This window comes from Rhinoderma darwinii, chromosome 3, assembly GCF_050947455.1.
Source record: "Rhinoderma darwinii isolate aRhiDar2 chromosome 3, aRhiDar2.hap1, whole genome shotgun sequence".
In the NCBI taxonomy this organism is placed as follows: domain Eukaryota; kingdom Metazoa; phylum Chordata; class Amphibia; order Anura; family Rhinodermatidae; genus Rhinoderma; species Rhinoderma darwinii.
Genome location: NC_134689.1, coordinates 397,092,180 through 397,107,565, shown reverse-complemented (window position 1 = coordinate 397,107,565; position 15,386 = coordinate 397,092,180). Strand labels below are relative to the sequence as shown.

The following is a 15,386-nucleotide window of genomic DNA, read 5'->3' as shown; positions in this document are numbered from 1 at the left end:
TTACAGTAACCCGGCTCCTGATCCTCTTATTACCTCTGTAACATCTTATTACAGTAACCCGGCTCCTGATCCTCTTATTACCCTGTAACATCTTATTACAGTAACCCGGCTCCTGATACTCTTATTACCCTGTAACATCTTATTATAGTAACCCGGCTCCTGATCCTCTTATTACCCTGTAACATCTTATTACAGTAACCCGACTCCTGATCCTCTTATTACCCTGTAACATCTTATTACAGTAACCCGGCTCCTGATCCTCTTATTACCCTGTAACATCTTATTACAGTAACCCGGCTCCTGATCCTCTTATTACCCCTGTAACATCTTATTACAGTAACCCGGCTCCTGATCCTCTTATTACCCTGTAACATCTTATTACAGTAACCTGGCTCCTGATCCTCTTATTACCCTGTAACATCTTATTACAGTAACCCGGCTCCTGAGCCTCCTATTACCCTGTAACATCTTATTATAGTAACCCGGCTCCTGATCCTCTTATTACCCTGTAACATCTTATTACTGTAACCCGGCTCCTGATCCTCTTATTACCCCCGTAACATCTTATTACAGTAACCCGGCTCCTGATCCTCTTATTATCCCTGTAACATCTTATTACACAAACCCGGCTCCTTATCTTCTTATTACCCCTGTAACATCTTATTACAGTAACCCGGCCCCTGAGCCTCTTATTACCCTGTAACATCTTATTACAGTAACCCGGCTCCTGATCCTCTTATTACCCCTGTAACATCTTATTACAGTAACCCGGCTCCTGATCCTCTTATTACCCTGTAACATCTTATTACAGTAACCCGGCTCCTGCTCCTCTTATTACCCCTGTAACATCTTATTACTGTAACCCGGCTCCTGATCCTCTTATTACCCCTGTAACATCTTATTACAGTAACCCGGCTCCTGATCCTCTTATTACCCAGTAACATCTTATTACAGTAACCCGGCTCCTGATCCTCTTATTACCCTGTAACATCTTATTACAGTAACCCGGCTCCTGATCCTCTTATTACCCTGTAACATCTTATTACAGTAACCCGGCTCCTGATCCTCTTATTACCCCTGTAACATCTTATTACAGTAACCCGGCTCCTGATCCTCTTATTACCCTGTAACATCTTATTACAGTAACCCGGCTCCTGCTCCTCTTATTACCCCTGTAACATCTTATTACAGTAACCCGGCTCCTGATCCTCTTATTACCTCTGTAACATCTTATTACAGTAACCCGGCTCCTGATCCTCTTATTACCTCTGTAACATCTTATTACAGTAACCCGGCTCCTGATCCTCTTATTACCCTGTAACATCTTATTACAGTAACCCGGCTCCTGATCCTCTTATTACCCTGTAACATCTTATTACAGTAACCCGGCTCCTGATCCTCTTATTACCCCGTAACATCTTATTACAGTAACCCGGCTCCTGATCCTCTTATTACCCCTGTAACATCTTATTACAGTAACCCGGCTCCTGATCCTCTTATTACCCAGTAACATCTTATTACAGTAACCCGGCTCCTGATCCTCTTATTACCCTGTAACATCTTATTACAGTAACCCGGCTCCTGATCCTCTTATTACCCCTGTAACATCTTATTACAGTAACCCGGCTCCTGATCCTCTTATTACCCTGTAACATCTTATTACAGTAACCCGGCTCCTGATCCTCTTATTACCCCTGTAACATCTTATTACAGTAACCCGGCTCCTGATCCTCTTATTACCCAGTAACATCTTATTACAGTAACCCGGCTCCTGATCCTCTTAATACCCTGTAACATCTTATTACAGTAACCCGGCTCCTGATCCTCTTATTACCCCTGTAACATCTTATTACAGTAACCCGGCTCCTGATCCTCTTATTACCATGTAACATCTTATTACAGTAACCCGGCTCCTGAGCCTCTTATTACTCTGTAACATCTTATTATAGTAACCCGACTCCTGATCCTCTTATTACCCTGTAACATCTTATTACAGTAACCCGGCTCCTGATCCTCTTATTACCCCTGTAACATCTTATTACAGTAACCCGGCTCCTGATCCTCTTATTATCCTGTAACACCTTATTACAGTAACCCGGCTCCTGATCCTCTTATTACCATGTAACATCTTATTACAGTAACCCGGCTCCTGAGCCTCTTATTACCCTGTAACATCTTATTACAGTAACCCGGCTCCTGATCCTCTTATTACCCCTGTAACATCTTATTACAGTAACCCGGCTCCTGATCCTCTTATTACCCTGTAGCATCTTATTACAGTAACCCGGCTCCTGATCCTCTTATTACCCTGTAACATCTTATTACAGTAACCCGGCTCCTGATCCTCTTATTACCCTGTAACATCTTATTACAGTAACCCGGCTCCTGATCCTCTTATTGCCCTGTAACATCTTATTACAGTAACCCGGCTCCTGATCCTCTTATTACCCTGTAACATCTTATTACAGTAACCCGGCTCCTGATCCTCTTATTGCCCTGTAACATGTTATTACAGTAACCCGGCTCCTGATCCTCTTATTACCCTGTAACATCTTATTACAGTAACCCGGCTCCTGATCCTCTTATTACCCCTGTAACATCTTATTACAGTAACCCGGCTCCTGATCCTCTTATTACCCTGTAACATCTTATTACAGTAACCCGGCTCCTGATCCTCTTATTACCCTGTAACATCTTATTACAGTAACCCGGCTCCTGATCCTCTTATTGCCCTGTAACATCTTATTACAGTAACCCGGCTCCTGATCCTCTTATTACAGTAACCCGGCTCCTGATCCTCTTATTACAGTAACCCGGCTCCTGAGCCTCTTATTACCCAGTAACATCTTATTACAGTAACCCGGCTCCTGATCCTCCTTATTACCCCTGTAACCTCTTATTACAATAACCCGGCTCCTGATCCTCTTATTACCCTGTAACATCTTATTACAGTAACCCGGCTCCTGATCCTCTTATTACCCTGTAACATCTTATTACAGTAACCCGGCTCCTGATCCTCTTATTACCCTGTAACATCTTATTACAGTAACCCGGCCCCTGATCCTCTTATTACCTCTGTAACATCTTATTACAGTAACCCGGCTCCTGATCCTCTTATTACCTCTGTAACATCTTATTACAGTAACCCGGCCCCTGATCCTCTTATTACCCTGTAACATCTTATTACAGTAACCCGGCTCCTGATCCTCTTATTACCATGTAACATCTTATTACAGTAACCCGGCTCCTGATCCTCTTATTACCCTGTAACATCTTATTACAGTAACCCGGCTCCTGATCCTCTTATTACCCTGTAACATCTTATTACAGTAACCCGGCTCCTCATCCTCTTATTACCATGTAACATCTTATTACAGTAACCCGGCTCCTGATCCTCTTATTACCCTGTAACATCTTATTACAGTAACCCGGCTCCTGATCCTCTTATTACCCTGTAACATCTTATTACAGTAACCCGGCTCCTCATCCTCTTATTACCATGTAACATCTTATTACAGTAACCCGACTCCTGATCCTCTCATTACCCTGTAACATCTTATTACAGTAACCCGGCTCCTGATCCTCTTATTACCCTGTAACATCTTATTACAGAAACCCGGCGCCTCATCCTCTTATTACCCCTGTAACATCTTATTACAGTAACCCGGCTCCTGATCCTCTTATTACCCTGTAACATCTTATTACAGTAACCCGGCTCCTGATCCTCTTATTACCATGTAACATCTTATTACAGTAACCCGGCTCCTGATCCTCTTATTACCATGTAACATCTTATTACAGTAACCCGGCTCCTGATCCTCTTATTACCCCTGTAACATCTTATTACAGTAACCCGGCTCCTGATCCTCTTATTACCCCAGTAACGTCTTATTACAGTAACCCGGCTCCTGATCCTCTTATTACCCCTGTAACATCTTATTACAGTAACCCGGCTCCTGATCCTCTTATTACCCTGTAACATCTTATTACAGTAAACCGGCTCCTGATCCTCTTATTACCCTGTAACATCTTATTACAGTAACCCGGCTCCTGATCCTCTTATTACCCTGTAACATCTTATTACAGTAACCCGGCTCCTGATCCTCTTATTACCCTGTAACATCTTATTACAGTAACCCGGCTCCTGATCCTCTTATTACCCTGTAACATCTTATTACAGTAACCAGACGCCTGATCCTCTTATTACCCTGTAACATCTTATTACAGTAACCCGGCTCCTGATCCTCTTATTACTCCTGTAACATCTTATTACAGTAACCCGGCTCCTGATCCTCTTATTACCATGTAACATCTTATTACAGTAACCCGGCTCCTCATCCTCTTATTACCCTGTAACATCTTATTACAGTAACCCGGCTCCCGATCTTCTTATTACCCTGTAACATCTTATTACAGTAACCCGGCTCCTGATCCTCTTATTACCCCTCTAACACCTTATTACAGTAACCCGGCTCCTGATCCCCTTATTACCTTGTAACATCTTATTACAGTAACCCGGCTCCTGATCCTCTTATTACCCTGTAACATCTTATTACAGTAACCCGGCTCCTGATCCTCTTATTACCCTGTAACATCTTATTACAGTAACCCGGCTCCTGATCCTCTTATTACCCTGAAACATCTTATTACAGTAACCTGGCTCCTGATCCTCTTATTACCCCTGTAACATCTTATTACAGTAACCCGGCTCCTGATCCTCTTATTACCCTGTAACATCTTATTACAGTAACCCGACTCCTGATCCTCTTATTACCCTGTAACACCTTATTACAGTAACCCGGGTCCTGATCCTCTTATTACCATGTAACATCTTATTACAGTAACCCGGCTCCTGATCCTCTTATTACTCTGTAACATCTTATTACAGCAACCCGGCTCCTGCTACTTTTATTACCCCTGTAACATCTTATTACAGTAACCCGGCTCCTGATCCTTACTAGCCCTGTAACATCTTATTACAGTAACCCGGCTCCTGATCCTCTTATTACCCCAGTAACATCTTATTACAGTAACCCGGCTCCTGATCCACTTATTACCCTGTAACATCTTATTACAGTAACCCGGCTCCTGATCCTCTTATTACCCTGTAACATCTTATTACAGTAACCCGGCTCCTGATCTTCTTATTACCCTGTAACATCTTATTACAGTAACCCGGGTCCTGATCCTCTTACTACCCCTGTAACATCTTATTACAGTAACCCGGCTCCTGATCCCCTTATTACCCTGTAACATCTTATTACAGTAACCCGGCTCCTGATCCTCTTATTACCATGTAACATCTTATTACAGTAACCCGGCTCCTGATCCTCTTATTACCCCGTAACATCTTATTACAGTAACCCGGCTCCTGATCCTCTTATTACCCCTGTAACATCTTATTACAGTAACCCGGCTCCTGATCCTCTTATTACCCTGTAACATCTTATTACAGTAACCCAGCTCCTGATCCTCTTATTACCCCGTAACATCTTATTACAGTAACCCGGCTCCTGATCCTCTTATTACCCCGTAACATCTTATTACAGTAACCCGGCTCCTGATCCTCTTATTACCCTGTATCATCTTATTACAGTAACCCGGCTCCTGAGCCTCTTATTACCCTGTATCATCTTATTACAGTAACCCGACTCCTGATCCTCTTATTACAGTAACCCGGCTCCTGATCCTCTTATTACCCTGTAACATCTTAATACAGTAACCCGGCTCCTGATACTCTTATTACCCTGTAACATCTTATTACAGTAACCCGGCTCCTGAGCCTCTTATTACCCCTGTAACATCTTATTACAGTAACCCGGCTCCTGATCCTCTTATTACCCTGTAACATCTTATTACAGTAACCCGGCTCCTGATCCTCTTATTACCCTGTAACATCTTATTACAGTAACCCGGCTCCTGATCCTCTTATTACCCTGTAACATCTTATTACAGTAACCCGACTCCTGATCCTCTTATTACCCCAGTATCATCTTATTACAGTAACCCGGCTCCCGATCTTCTTATTACCCTGTAACATCTTATTACAGTAACCCGGCTCCTGCTCCTCTTATTACCCCTGTAACATCTTATTACAGTAACCCGGCTCCTGATCCCCTTATTACCTTGTAACATCTTATTACAGTAACCCGACTCCTGATCCTCTTATTACCCTGTAACATCTTATTACAGTAACCCGGCTCCTGATCCTCTTATTACCCTGTAACATCTTATTACAGTAACCCGGCTCCTGATCCTCTTATTACCCTGTAACATCTTATTACAGTAACCCGGCTCCTGATCCTCTTATTACCCTTTAACATCTTATTACAGTAACCCGGCTCCTGATCCTCTTATTACCCCTGTAACATCTTATTACAGTAACCCGGCTCCTGATCCTCTTATTACCCTGTAACATCTAATTACAGTAACCCGGCTCCTGATCCTCTTATTACCCTGTAACATCTTATTACAGTAACCCGGCTCCTGATCCTCTTATTACCCTGTAACATCTTATTACAGTAACCCGGCTCCTGATCCTCTTATTATCATGTAACCTCTTATTACAGTAACCCGGCTCCTGATCCTCTTATTACCCTGTAACATCTTATTACAGTAACCCGACTCCTGATCCTCTTATTACCCCGTAACATCTTATTACAGTAACCCGGCTCCTGATCCTCTTATTACCCCGTAACATCTTATTACAGTAACCCGGCTTCTGAGCCTTTTAAACGGGGTTTTCCCGTCAGAGGCATGCATGACATATCCACAGGATATGCCATAAATGTCAGATAGATGCGTGTCCCACTTATCTCTAGAATGGTGACAGAGTCTCTTTATGTCCTGTAAGTTGTGAGGTGCGGCCTCCATGCTTTAGACTTGTTTTTCCAGCAAGCTATTTGGGACCCGCATCTATCTGACATTTATGACATATCCTGTGGATATCATCTTATTACAGTAACGTAGGTCTGGTAACTGCAGAAAGCCAAACTAATCTTTATCTTCTTTTTCAGGAGAGAAGCCTTATGTATGTGAATGGGATGGATGTGGTTGGAAGTTTGCCCGGTCTGATGAACTCACTCGCCATATACGGAAGCATACCGGTGTGCGTCCTTTTCATTGTCACTTGTGTGAACGAACTTTTGCCCGTTCTGACCATCTTGCTCTGCATATGAAAAGACATGTAAATAAGTAAGGGGAAGGAAATAATAAAATGATTCTTATTTTTATTAGATGTATATTAGGTACCCAGTTATAGCACCTCCAGTAACATTCTGATATTTGTATATAATACTTTAAGAGGTGTATAGGAAATGAAGCCTTGATTTGGCGGGGGTGATATGTTTTGTTCAGCATTCCTATTTAAGGGGCCTTACATCTTAAAAATCCATGCCATACCCTTTAGAGATCCGCTGTGCACCTTTCTTCTACAATTCTCCATCCTGACCTCTGTATGTATTGTATAAAACCCATTTAAAGCACAGTGTAGTCCATCATTACCCATACCTTAAGGGGTATTTCCAGCCAATAAAAATTGATGGCCTGTCCTCAGGTCATCAATAGCTGATGGGTCCGGGTCTGACTCCCGGGACCCCCGCTGGTCAAGTGTTTTGAAGGGGCCACAGCGCTCGTACCAGCGCTGCTTCCCCTTCATTTCTACGTACTCACTGTAAATGTTCGACACGCATTTAGTGGCGAGTCAGAGGTATTGCAGCCTTTTCTCTCATTTACTTCAATGGGAGAAAAGGCTGCAATACCTGTGGATCGCCGCTAAATGCGTGTTGAAGATTCACAGTGAGCAAGAAGAAACAAAGGGGAAGCTGCGCTGGTACGAGCACTGCTGCCCCTTCAAAACACCTGAGTATAGGCCATACATTTTTATTGTCTAGAGAACCCATTTAATTGTATAGGGGCTTGTACATATGGTTACATGCATGTAGTTATTATATACATGTGATTTTACTGCATACCCACTAGGGGGCAGCAGATTTTTGTTTCATTTCTGTACATTTTTTACTTTTCTTTGTAACAATAAACCATTTTATTTTTCTGTTGATTTCAATTTCTCGATTTCGATTTTTCCTGTGTTTTGCCTTTTGTATCTGATTGGTTAGATTGTATGTCTAGTTGCCCATATACAGGAAGATATCTCATCAACACAGACAGTCTGTGAGGTAGACGTAGGACCCACTGTCAAGTCCGTATTTCACACCGAATAACCACCTCTGTAAATTGAAAGCTGAAGGCATGCCTGGAAAGAAGTACACCACACAGACAAATGTCGGTAGACCTCTTTCCCTCAGTCAGCCAGGAGGAAGACTGAAACTTTTATTCAGAACAAAGAAACACAGAAAAAGACACATGCTTCCTCCCCAGAGATGTGGGAGTGCCCAAGCCCCCACCGGTTTCTCAGCTGTAAGTTCTCAGACTCACTCTTCTTGCATTCCAGGGGGCGGTGTCTTTCTTAGGTGTGTCCGACATGAACAAAGAACTTATTATATATCAGTATATTACACAAAGAACTGAAATGTATATACATATGTGTGAGGATAATATTTTTCAAACAATATACATAGTAATGATCCCTGACAGTCCCCCCTAAAAATATTATTACTCTATCCCTGAGTCTTGCCTAGCAACCTACCACTGACCACTCGAACCAGGCGGGTAGGGGTTTTGGATTTCTTCACCAGCTTGAGACGAGCTACTCCTGATGAGTAACCCCCCTTTGTACCTGGACTTCCAAGGTGTCGGAGTGGTCCTAACTTTCCCTATTCTCCTCTGGATACAGGATGGTTGTCTTGATATAATCTACAAACCGCTGCTGGTTGTAATATATATATAATTAATCCGGTCTACATTTTTAGTAACAGTAATAATTGTCGCACTATCACTTACTGTCCTAATGGGACTTTACCCCTGCAGATATGACAGGTCATGGGCAGCACAGTGACCTTCACCTCACACCTTCACATAAAACTCCTCAGATTGTAATTTGCAGCACCATGGCATATTTACACACATTATAATTATAAACCTCAGACATTATAAACAATAGGGCCTCAACTAATAATCATAATGCTATTACCAATCTCATGCTATCACCCTCAGGTTTCGGGTCCCATCAGTTCATTGCCAGTCCTGTACACCATCGTCCCCTTCTTCTCCTGTCTTCTGCTCTTCACTGACTGTCACCCTCAGGGTAACCCACACAATTGTGGAGTCAGACTACGTTGGTGTCCAGTGGGGGAGTTATTATTACCCCCTCCTAGCCACTTACTTATCAAAACACTTGATCTTGCTGACGGATTCACTCAGGTCTTTGGTCTTTACTTTGATCTTTGCTGATGTCATCAGGACTCGGTTTGGTACTTCTCATCTGTCCGACACCGACTCCTTTAGTTTACGTCACCGGGCTGTACATAGCACCTCATGCTGTGAGCCTGGGGTGAGATCCCACGTAGGCGGATTAGTGGAGTTGTATTGTGACTATCACGAACCCTCTGCATCTGTCCTCTTCCTCTGGCAAGTTTCTTGTCTGGGCGGCCGCTTAGAATTGTGACACTGACGTCAGTTCATGATAAACGCGTTGTAGTGGCTCAGGCTGTGACTGCCGCACCTCAGTGATGGAGTTCATCGTGTTAAAAGTCTGATAGTTCATATTTACTGGCACATGCCGGGGACCCCCAACTCTTGTCAATTGTTAAAATAAATACTAATCTGGTGATAACATCATCCGCGTACACTATAAACGTTGTTCTAAGTACATAAAATAATGTCAGGCCCTCAAATGACATCAAACACCTTTATATATAGGAAAAAAAACTTCTTTGTTACAATGGACAGGGCACCTAGAACATGTGTGATTACTGGGTACATTTCATTTGCTCTTGGTGATACTCTTTCAGCAAGATTTGTACCTTGATCTCAACTGATTGCCTAGAACATCTCCACCTCACAGAAACATACACAGTTTCCACATGTTTAGCTGACAAGTGTCTCAAACCAATTTTTCTTACTCTAATCTGGTTCGTTCTACCTGGGAAGGCCTCTCAAGGTCGGTTCTCTTCGTGTGAGGCGGGTATGATAAGGTTGGCACCGGTCTGCCAGGAGTGTTCTGTAGGCAAATCAAACAGCTCTAACAGAATTTAGCAGCAACAACTGTAAAGCCTGGGACATACCAATTAGATCTTACCACATCGATCCTTGCAGTCTTGGGACATATGTGAGGTCATACACCATCAATACAAGTGCTATCAAGAATGCATTGGGCACTACCGGTTTACCTTCCTTTATCCGTCCACATTCTGTTAGAATCTGGTTCTCACGCCTTCCGCTCCCAGTTGGACTCTTCCTGTGAAGAACAAGCTTTTCATAGCCTAATCCGTAATTGATCTTAATCAGATAATTAACTTGAAGAAAAACATTAACAATGACAGATTTATGTTAAACGTTCACACTGGTCAGTAACTAAAACTGATACCTACAAACTGATTCCTCTTTTCTTTATATATATATATATATATATATATATATATCTATACATACACATATATACACTGCACAGAATTCTCTGCTCTAAAATTTCCCTTTCACAATAATAACAACAAAAATAAACAAATAAAAATGTTTTAGAATGGGAATATTCCGCTTCTGTACCTTTTAATCTGACACATCCAATAGTCCAATGCTGAGTCTCATCCAGAACTTTACATAAAACTTAACCTCAGTATTTAATATTCCCACAACCCTTCTTAAATACAGTTATTAAACAAAATAACCTTGGGACAATGTCTAGAGAACTGCTGACATCTTATCATTGTACAAACACCAGCTCAATACTTGGGATAACACTGTTCCCCTGTCACTACACACAACGTCTGCAGTGGGGAAGATACCGGCCGGGCCTCAAACCACCCAGAGAACAGGTCTGCACACACGAGCACATTGTCATACACTTCTACCTCGGGTAGTTGTATGTTCTGCAGTCGCTGGGATGGGTAATCTGGCCGGGCTGCACTTTTCACAGGTACCTTTGCTGTTTTACCTATGTCATGCCGTGCGCACATCATGCACTCTGCTACAAACCAAGCGGTGGCATTATTGTATCCCGGGACAACACAATTTACTGATACCTGGCTGCACATACCCTTGTTGTCAGGTCTGTCTTCTCTTGCTCTCTTAATTGGCTTACCCGATGATCCAATAAAGTTCCTACTACCAATAGGCCCATAATTGAGGGCGATGCCAAAAGCGTACCTAGAGTCAGTGTAAATGTCGGCCGTCTTACCTTCTGCCAGGTTACAGCCTCAGCGAGCACCTCCAGCTCCGCTCCTTGAGATGAACAAGAAGGTGAGAGTGGTTTCTGGGTATTTAACCTGGTGCCTCGTATCCTTCTTGTACATACTGTATGAAGTATTTCTACATTACAAATTTACATTAAAAACCCACGTCACATATAGATAGAACATTTCAAAAGGGGGGCGTCTTCATCCTCTAAAATAAAACCAAATGTTATACACTTCTCCACACTCATCTGATAATCCAGAACACTTTGAGAAACTCACTTTTATCAGGTTCTGCAAATACTTGATTAATACAAAAACAAATAAAAAATAAAAAATTCCTAAAAACTTTACATCAAATTAACAATGTCCAGACAATTTTTGTTTTGCCTTCTCCCCCATCTAAATCCATAAAGACTCGTGTGGGTGACGTCACCTCTGCCTCTTGTGTAAATTTGCTGGAGGGGGAGGGTCTTTTACACACTACCTCATATTGGGTGGAGACTACAGCACAGCTTACCCAGCGCCATATTTACTGTTCTGGAAAGATCTGGAACCATCTACACAGAAAAACCTCAACATTTAGGTTACTCTCATACACATTTAATCTGGATTACTCATTGGGGTCTCATACACATTTTTAGATCTCCTGAAACCAAATTAATTAATTCAAAACAAACCAAAATTGTACCTGATCAGTCCCTTCACCATTCCCCCCTTTGTGGACTCTGCGAAAGTAATGTAGCAGAGTTCAAAACTACATCTCAACATAACAAAGTCGGGCACTCTATCTGTGCGCCACTAGTTTAACCCCTGTAATACACAACAGCCTGGAACAAAAAAATGACTTTTTCCCTGACGAAAATACATTTTATCTTTACAATGACATAACTCATGTGTGAAATCAAAAACAAAACAATTGTAGTTAGTTATTCAATAAAACAGAAAATATTATATCTGATAACATTAATTACTGCAAACCAATAAACTGTATATAAAAATAGGGAACGGTGGGGGGCACATACATTTTCAAAACCCCGTGTCTCACAGTATCTGTAGTTTAATATATTTGAATTAACATCATAACACATAAATATCGTAACTTTTATAAACAACAGCGCATGCGCAAAGAGAAGAAATTTATTCAGGTTTGTAGACATTACTGATAGATATATATATATATATCTCAAAGCAGTGCATATTGAAATCCCTTTGTCTCATCAGCCCTGCAGACTGCACCCAGTCAGCCCCCCTCCTCCTCCCAAACACAGCATACTACAGGGAGGAGGGGGGGGGGGTCACACACTCACTTCTCACAGCATCTAGTCTCACAATCTTAACACTTTCAATGCCGGCAAAACAACATACGTATCTGCAATCATTCATCACACCATTGTATAGGAATTATCTACGTTCAAAACATCAAACACATAATCTGTAACAGCCCAAGCTGTCGGCCACCATCTCTATATTATGATGACGTGTTGTTTCATCAGTGAACAGCGTCCCGCACACTAGAATGGAACCTAAAAATAGAAAAGACACTGCAGAGGCATGTGTTACAAATGACAAAATTAACAAGGCGATTATTTCATACTGATTTGGTTGGGCCGGGCGTGGCCACATCAGGGGCGGGGGGGGGAAGGGGGGCAGCCTCTCCCATTGGAAACAACACACTCGACATGAGGTACAGACGCCATTATAAGGTGGGGGCTGCTCCTTACAGAGCCATTATAAGGTGGGGGCTGTTCTTTTCTAATACATATAACATAATATAATACCTTTCTTATTCCTAACTTCCTCTTCTGCAAATCCCTCTAAAGCACTTTCCATCAACTTACTACCTTCCAACTTCCCTTTGTTCTCCAGAATACCTTTTGCCCAATCTCCGGCTTGCAGCCGCCCTCCTCTATGGATTCCACACACTTCCATAAATTTCTTCATTTTACTCATATACTGCTTCCCTTCTCTTCGCTTCACTAAATCATATGCCTAACAGTCTATATTATACACGTAATTTATATAACAATTTTTGGTCAACGACTCCCAGGCCTCGCCGGAAATATTACAATTCCTCAGTCTACAGCCTCCGGTCCGCCGAAATATTACAATTCCTAGTCTGCAATGTATTTATTATTACATCTCGCTAGGATATAATAATCTTTATCTAGACTCTCCGGCCTCGCTGGAAATATTAAATTCTCACAGTCTATAGCTCTCCGGTCTGTTATATAATCTTTAGCTAGACTCTCCGGCCTCGCTGGACATATTAAAATCTCACAGTCTATAGCTCTCTGGTCTGTTATATTTTCTATCTAGTCCCTAATTACCCAGAGGATGGTTAGTCGGGCGCGACTAAGGTCTCACAGGTTTGCGACCTCACAGCGGAAAATATCGCCTCTGTCGCCTGAGATAATCCAGGAAATCAACAAAAGGGTTCTACAGATCGCCACAAGACTGTCCACTAACACAGATAAGTCGAAGATTTATAAAATCAACTGACTTACCGTGCTTGCGGAGGTGATCAAATTCCTTATCAGTGGGCAATCTCGGGTCCACTGTTTCACCCTGTGATTGTCGGTTATCCGGATTTCGATATTTCCTCGAGTGAGGTCCCCGTCGGGCGCCAAAAATGTCAAGTCCGTATTTCACACCGAATAACCACCTCTGTAAATTGAAAGCTGAAGGCATGCCTGGAAAGAAGTACACCACACAGACAAATGTCGGTAGACATCTTTCCCTCAGTCAGCCAGGAGGAAGACTGAAACTTTTATTCAGAACAAAGAAACACAGAAAAAGACACATGCCTCCTCCCCAGAGATGTGGGAGTGCCCAAGCCCCCACCGGTTTCTCAGCTGTAAGTTCTCAGACTCACTCTTCTTGCATTCCAGGGGGCGGTGTCTTCCATAGGTGTGTCCGACATGAACAAAGAACTTATTATATATCAGTATATTACACAAAGAATTGAAATGTATATACATATGTGTGAGGATAATATTTTTCAAACAATATACATAGTAATGATCCCTGACACCACTGCCTCTGTTATGTTTGGCCAGCTTGTAACCTATTGTCCTGGACTGGTCAGCACTACGCATACTTTCCCATTTTCACAATCCATTTGTCATATACACAGTCGAGTCCCATTATTATGACCAGCAGCTAATATTCACAGTAACCGCAGTGTGACGCACGGACAGCAGCTAGACGGGCGAGCAGTGACTCAAGGTGCTGGTCGGTGGTCTCAGGATCTATCGCCATGCTGACTGCAGTCCATCCCACATTTGCTGGGGGGTGCGTGGGCGAGGATCCATAGAGCGAACAAGATGATTGAGGTCCCACAGATGCTCAATTGGGTTCAAGTCTGAAGAATTAGGGGGCCAGGGAAGTCTTGGTCGTGCTCTCCCAACCACTGTCGGACATTTCTAGCCGAGTGACATGTCGCATTGTCTTACTGGAAGATTCCATCTGCCACAGGGAAGACAAACCGCATCTATGGGGGGGGGGGTGATCTGCAATGATGGATTCATACCCAAATCGGTTCAGTGCCTTCCACATGGATCAGTGGCCCAGAGAATGCCATGAAAATATTCCCCAGACCATAACGCCGCCGCCGCCACCAGCTTGTGTTTTTCCAGCAATGGTTGCAGGGTGTTTGTTCTCTGATGTCTCTCGCCTGACACGCCGACGTCCATTCGTTCAATGAAGCAGAAAATGTGACTCATAGGAGAAGGCAACCCCTTGCCAATCATCTGTGGCCTAATTCCGATACTGCCGTGCAAATTGAAGCCTTTTTATCCGATGCACCTTTGTCAGCATAGGAGCAGTGACCATCCGTTTGCTTCGGAGCCCCATACTCAGAAGGGTTCGCTGAACTGTTGTTTTAGACACACGTCCGGTAGCCCCCTTGCTGATTTCACAGTGAGCTGCTCCACTGTAGCGTGTCGTTCGGCCCTCACTCACCTTCGTAGCCGATGTTCACCTCTCACATCAATGGCACATGGTGCTCCACAGTTTCCACGTCGGTTATTCCCAATGGTGCCATTGTCCACGATACGCAGCAACACGCAAATAGACTGCATTGTTTGAGAAATACGG

General features: G+C 42.9%; 1 protein-coding gene across 1 annotated transcript in view; it reads left to right on the top strand.

The window, feature by feature from the left end:
• The window catches only part of KLF1 (KLF transcription factor 1), a 10,752-nt gene extending 2,721 nt beyond the window's left edge, over window positions 1–8,031 (top strand). Inside the window, exon 3 of the mRNA XM_075855461.1 lies at window positions 7,017–8,031. Coding sequence (XP_075711576.1) covers window positions 7,017–7,198 — 182 coding nt within the window. The 3' untranslated portion in view covers window positions 7,199–8,031. The remainder of the gene's footprint in view (window positions 1–7,016) is intronic.
• The last annotated feature ends 7,355 nt before the right edge of the window (window positions 8,032–15,386 follow it).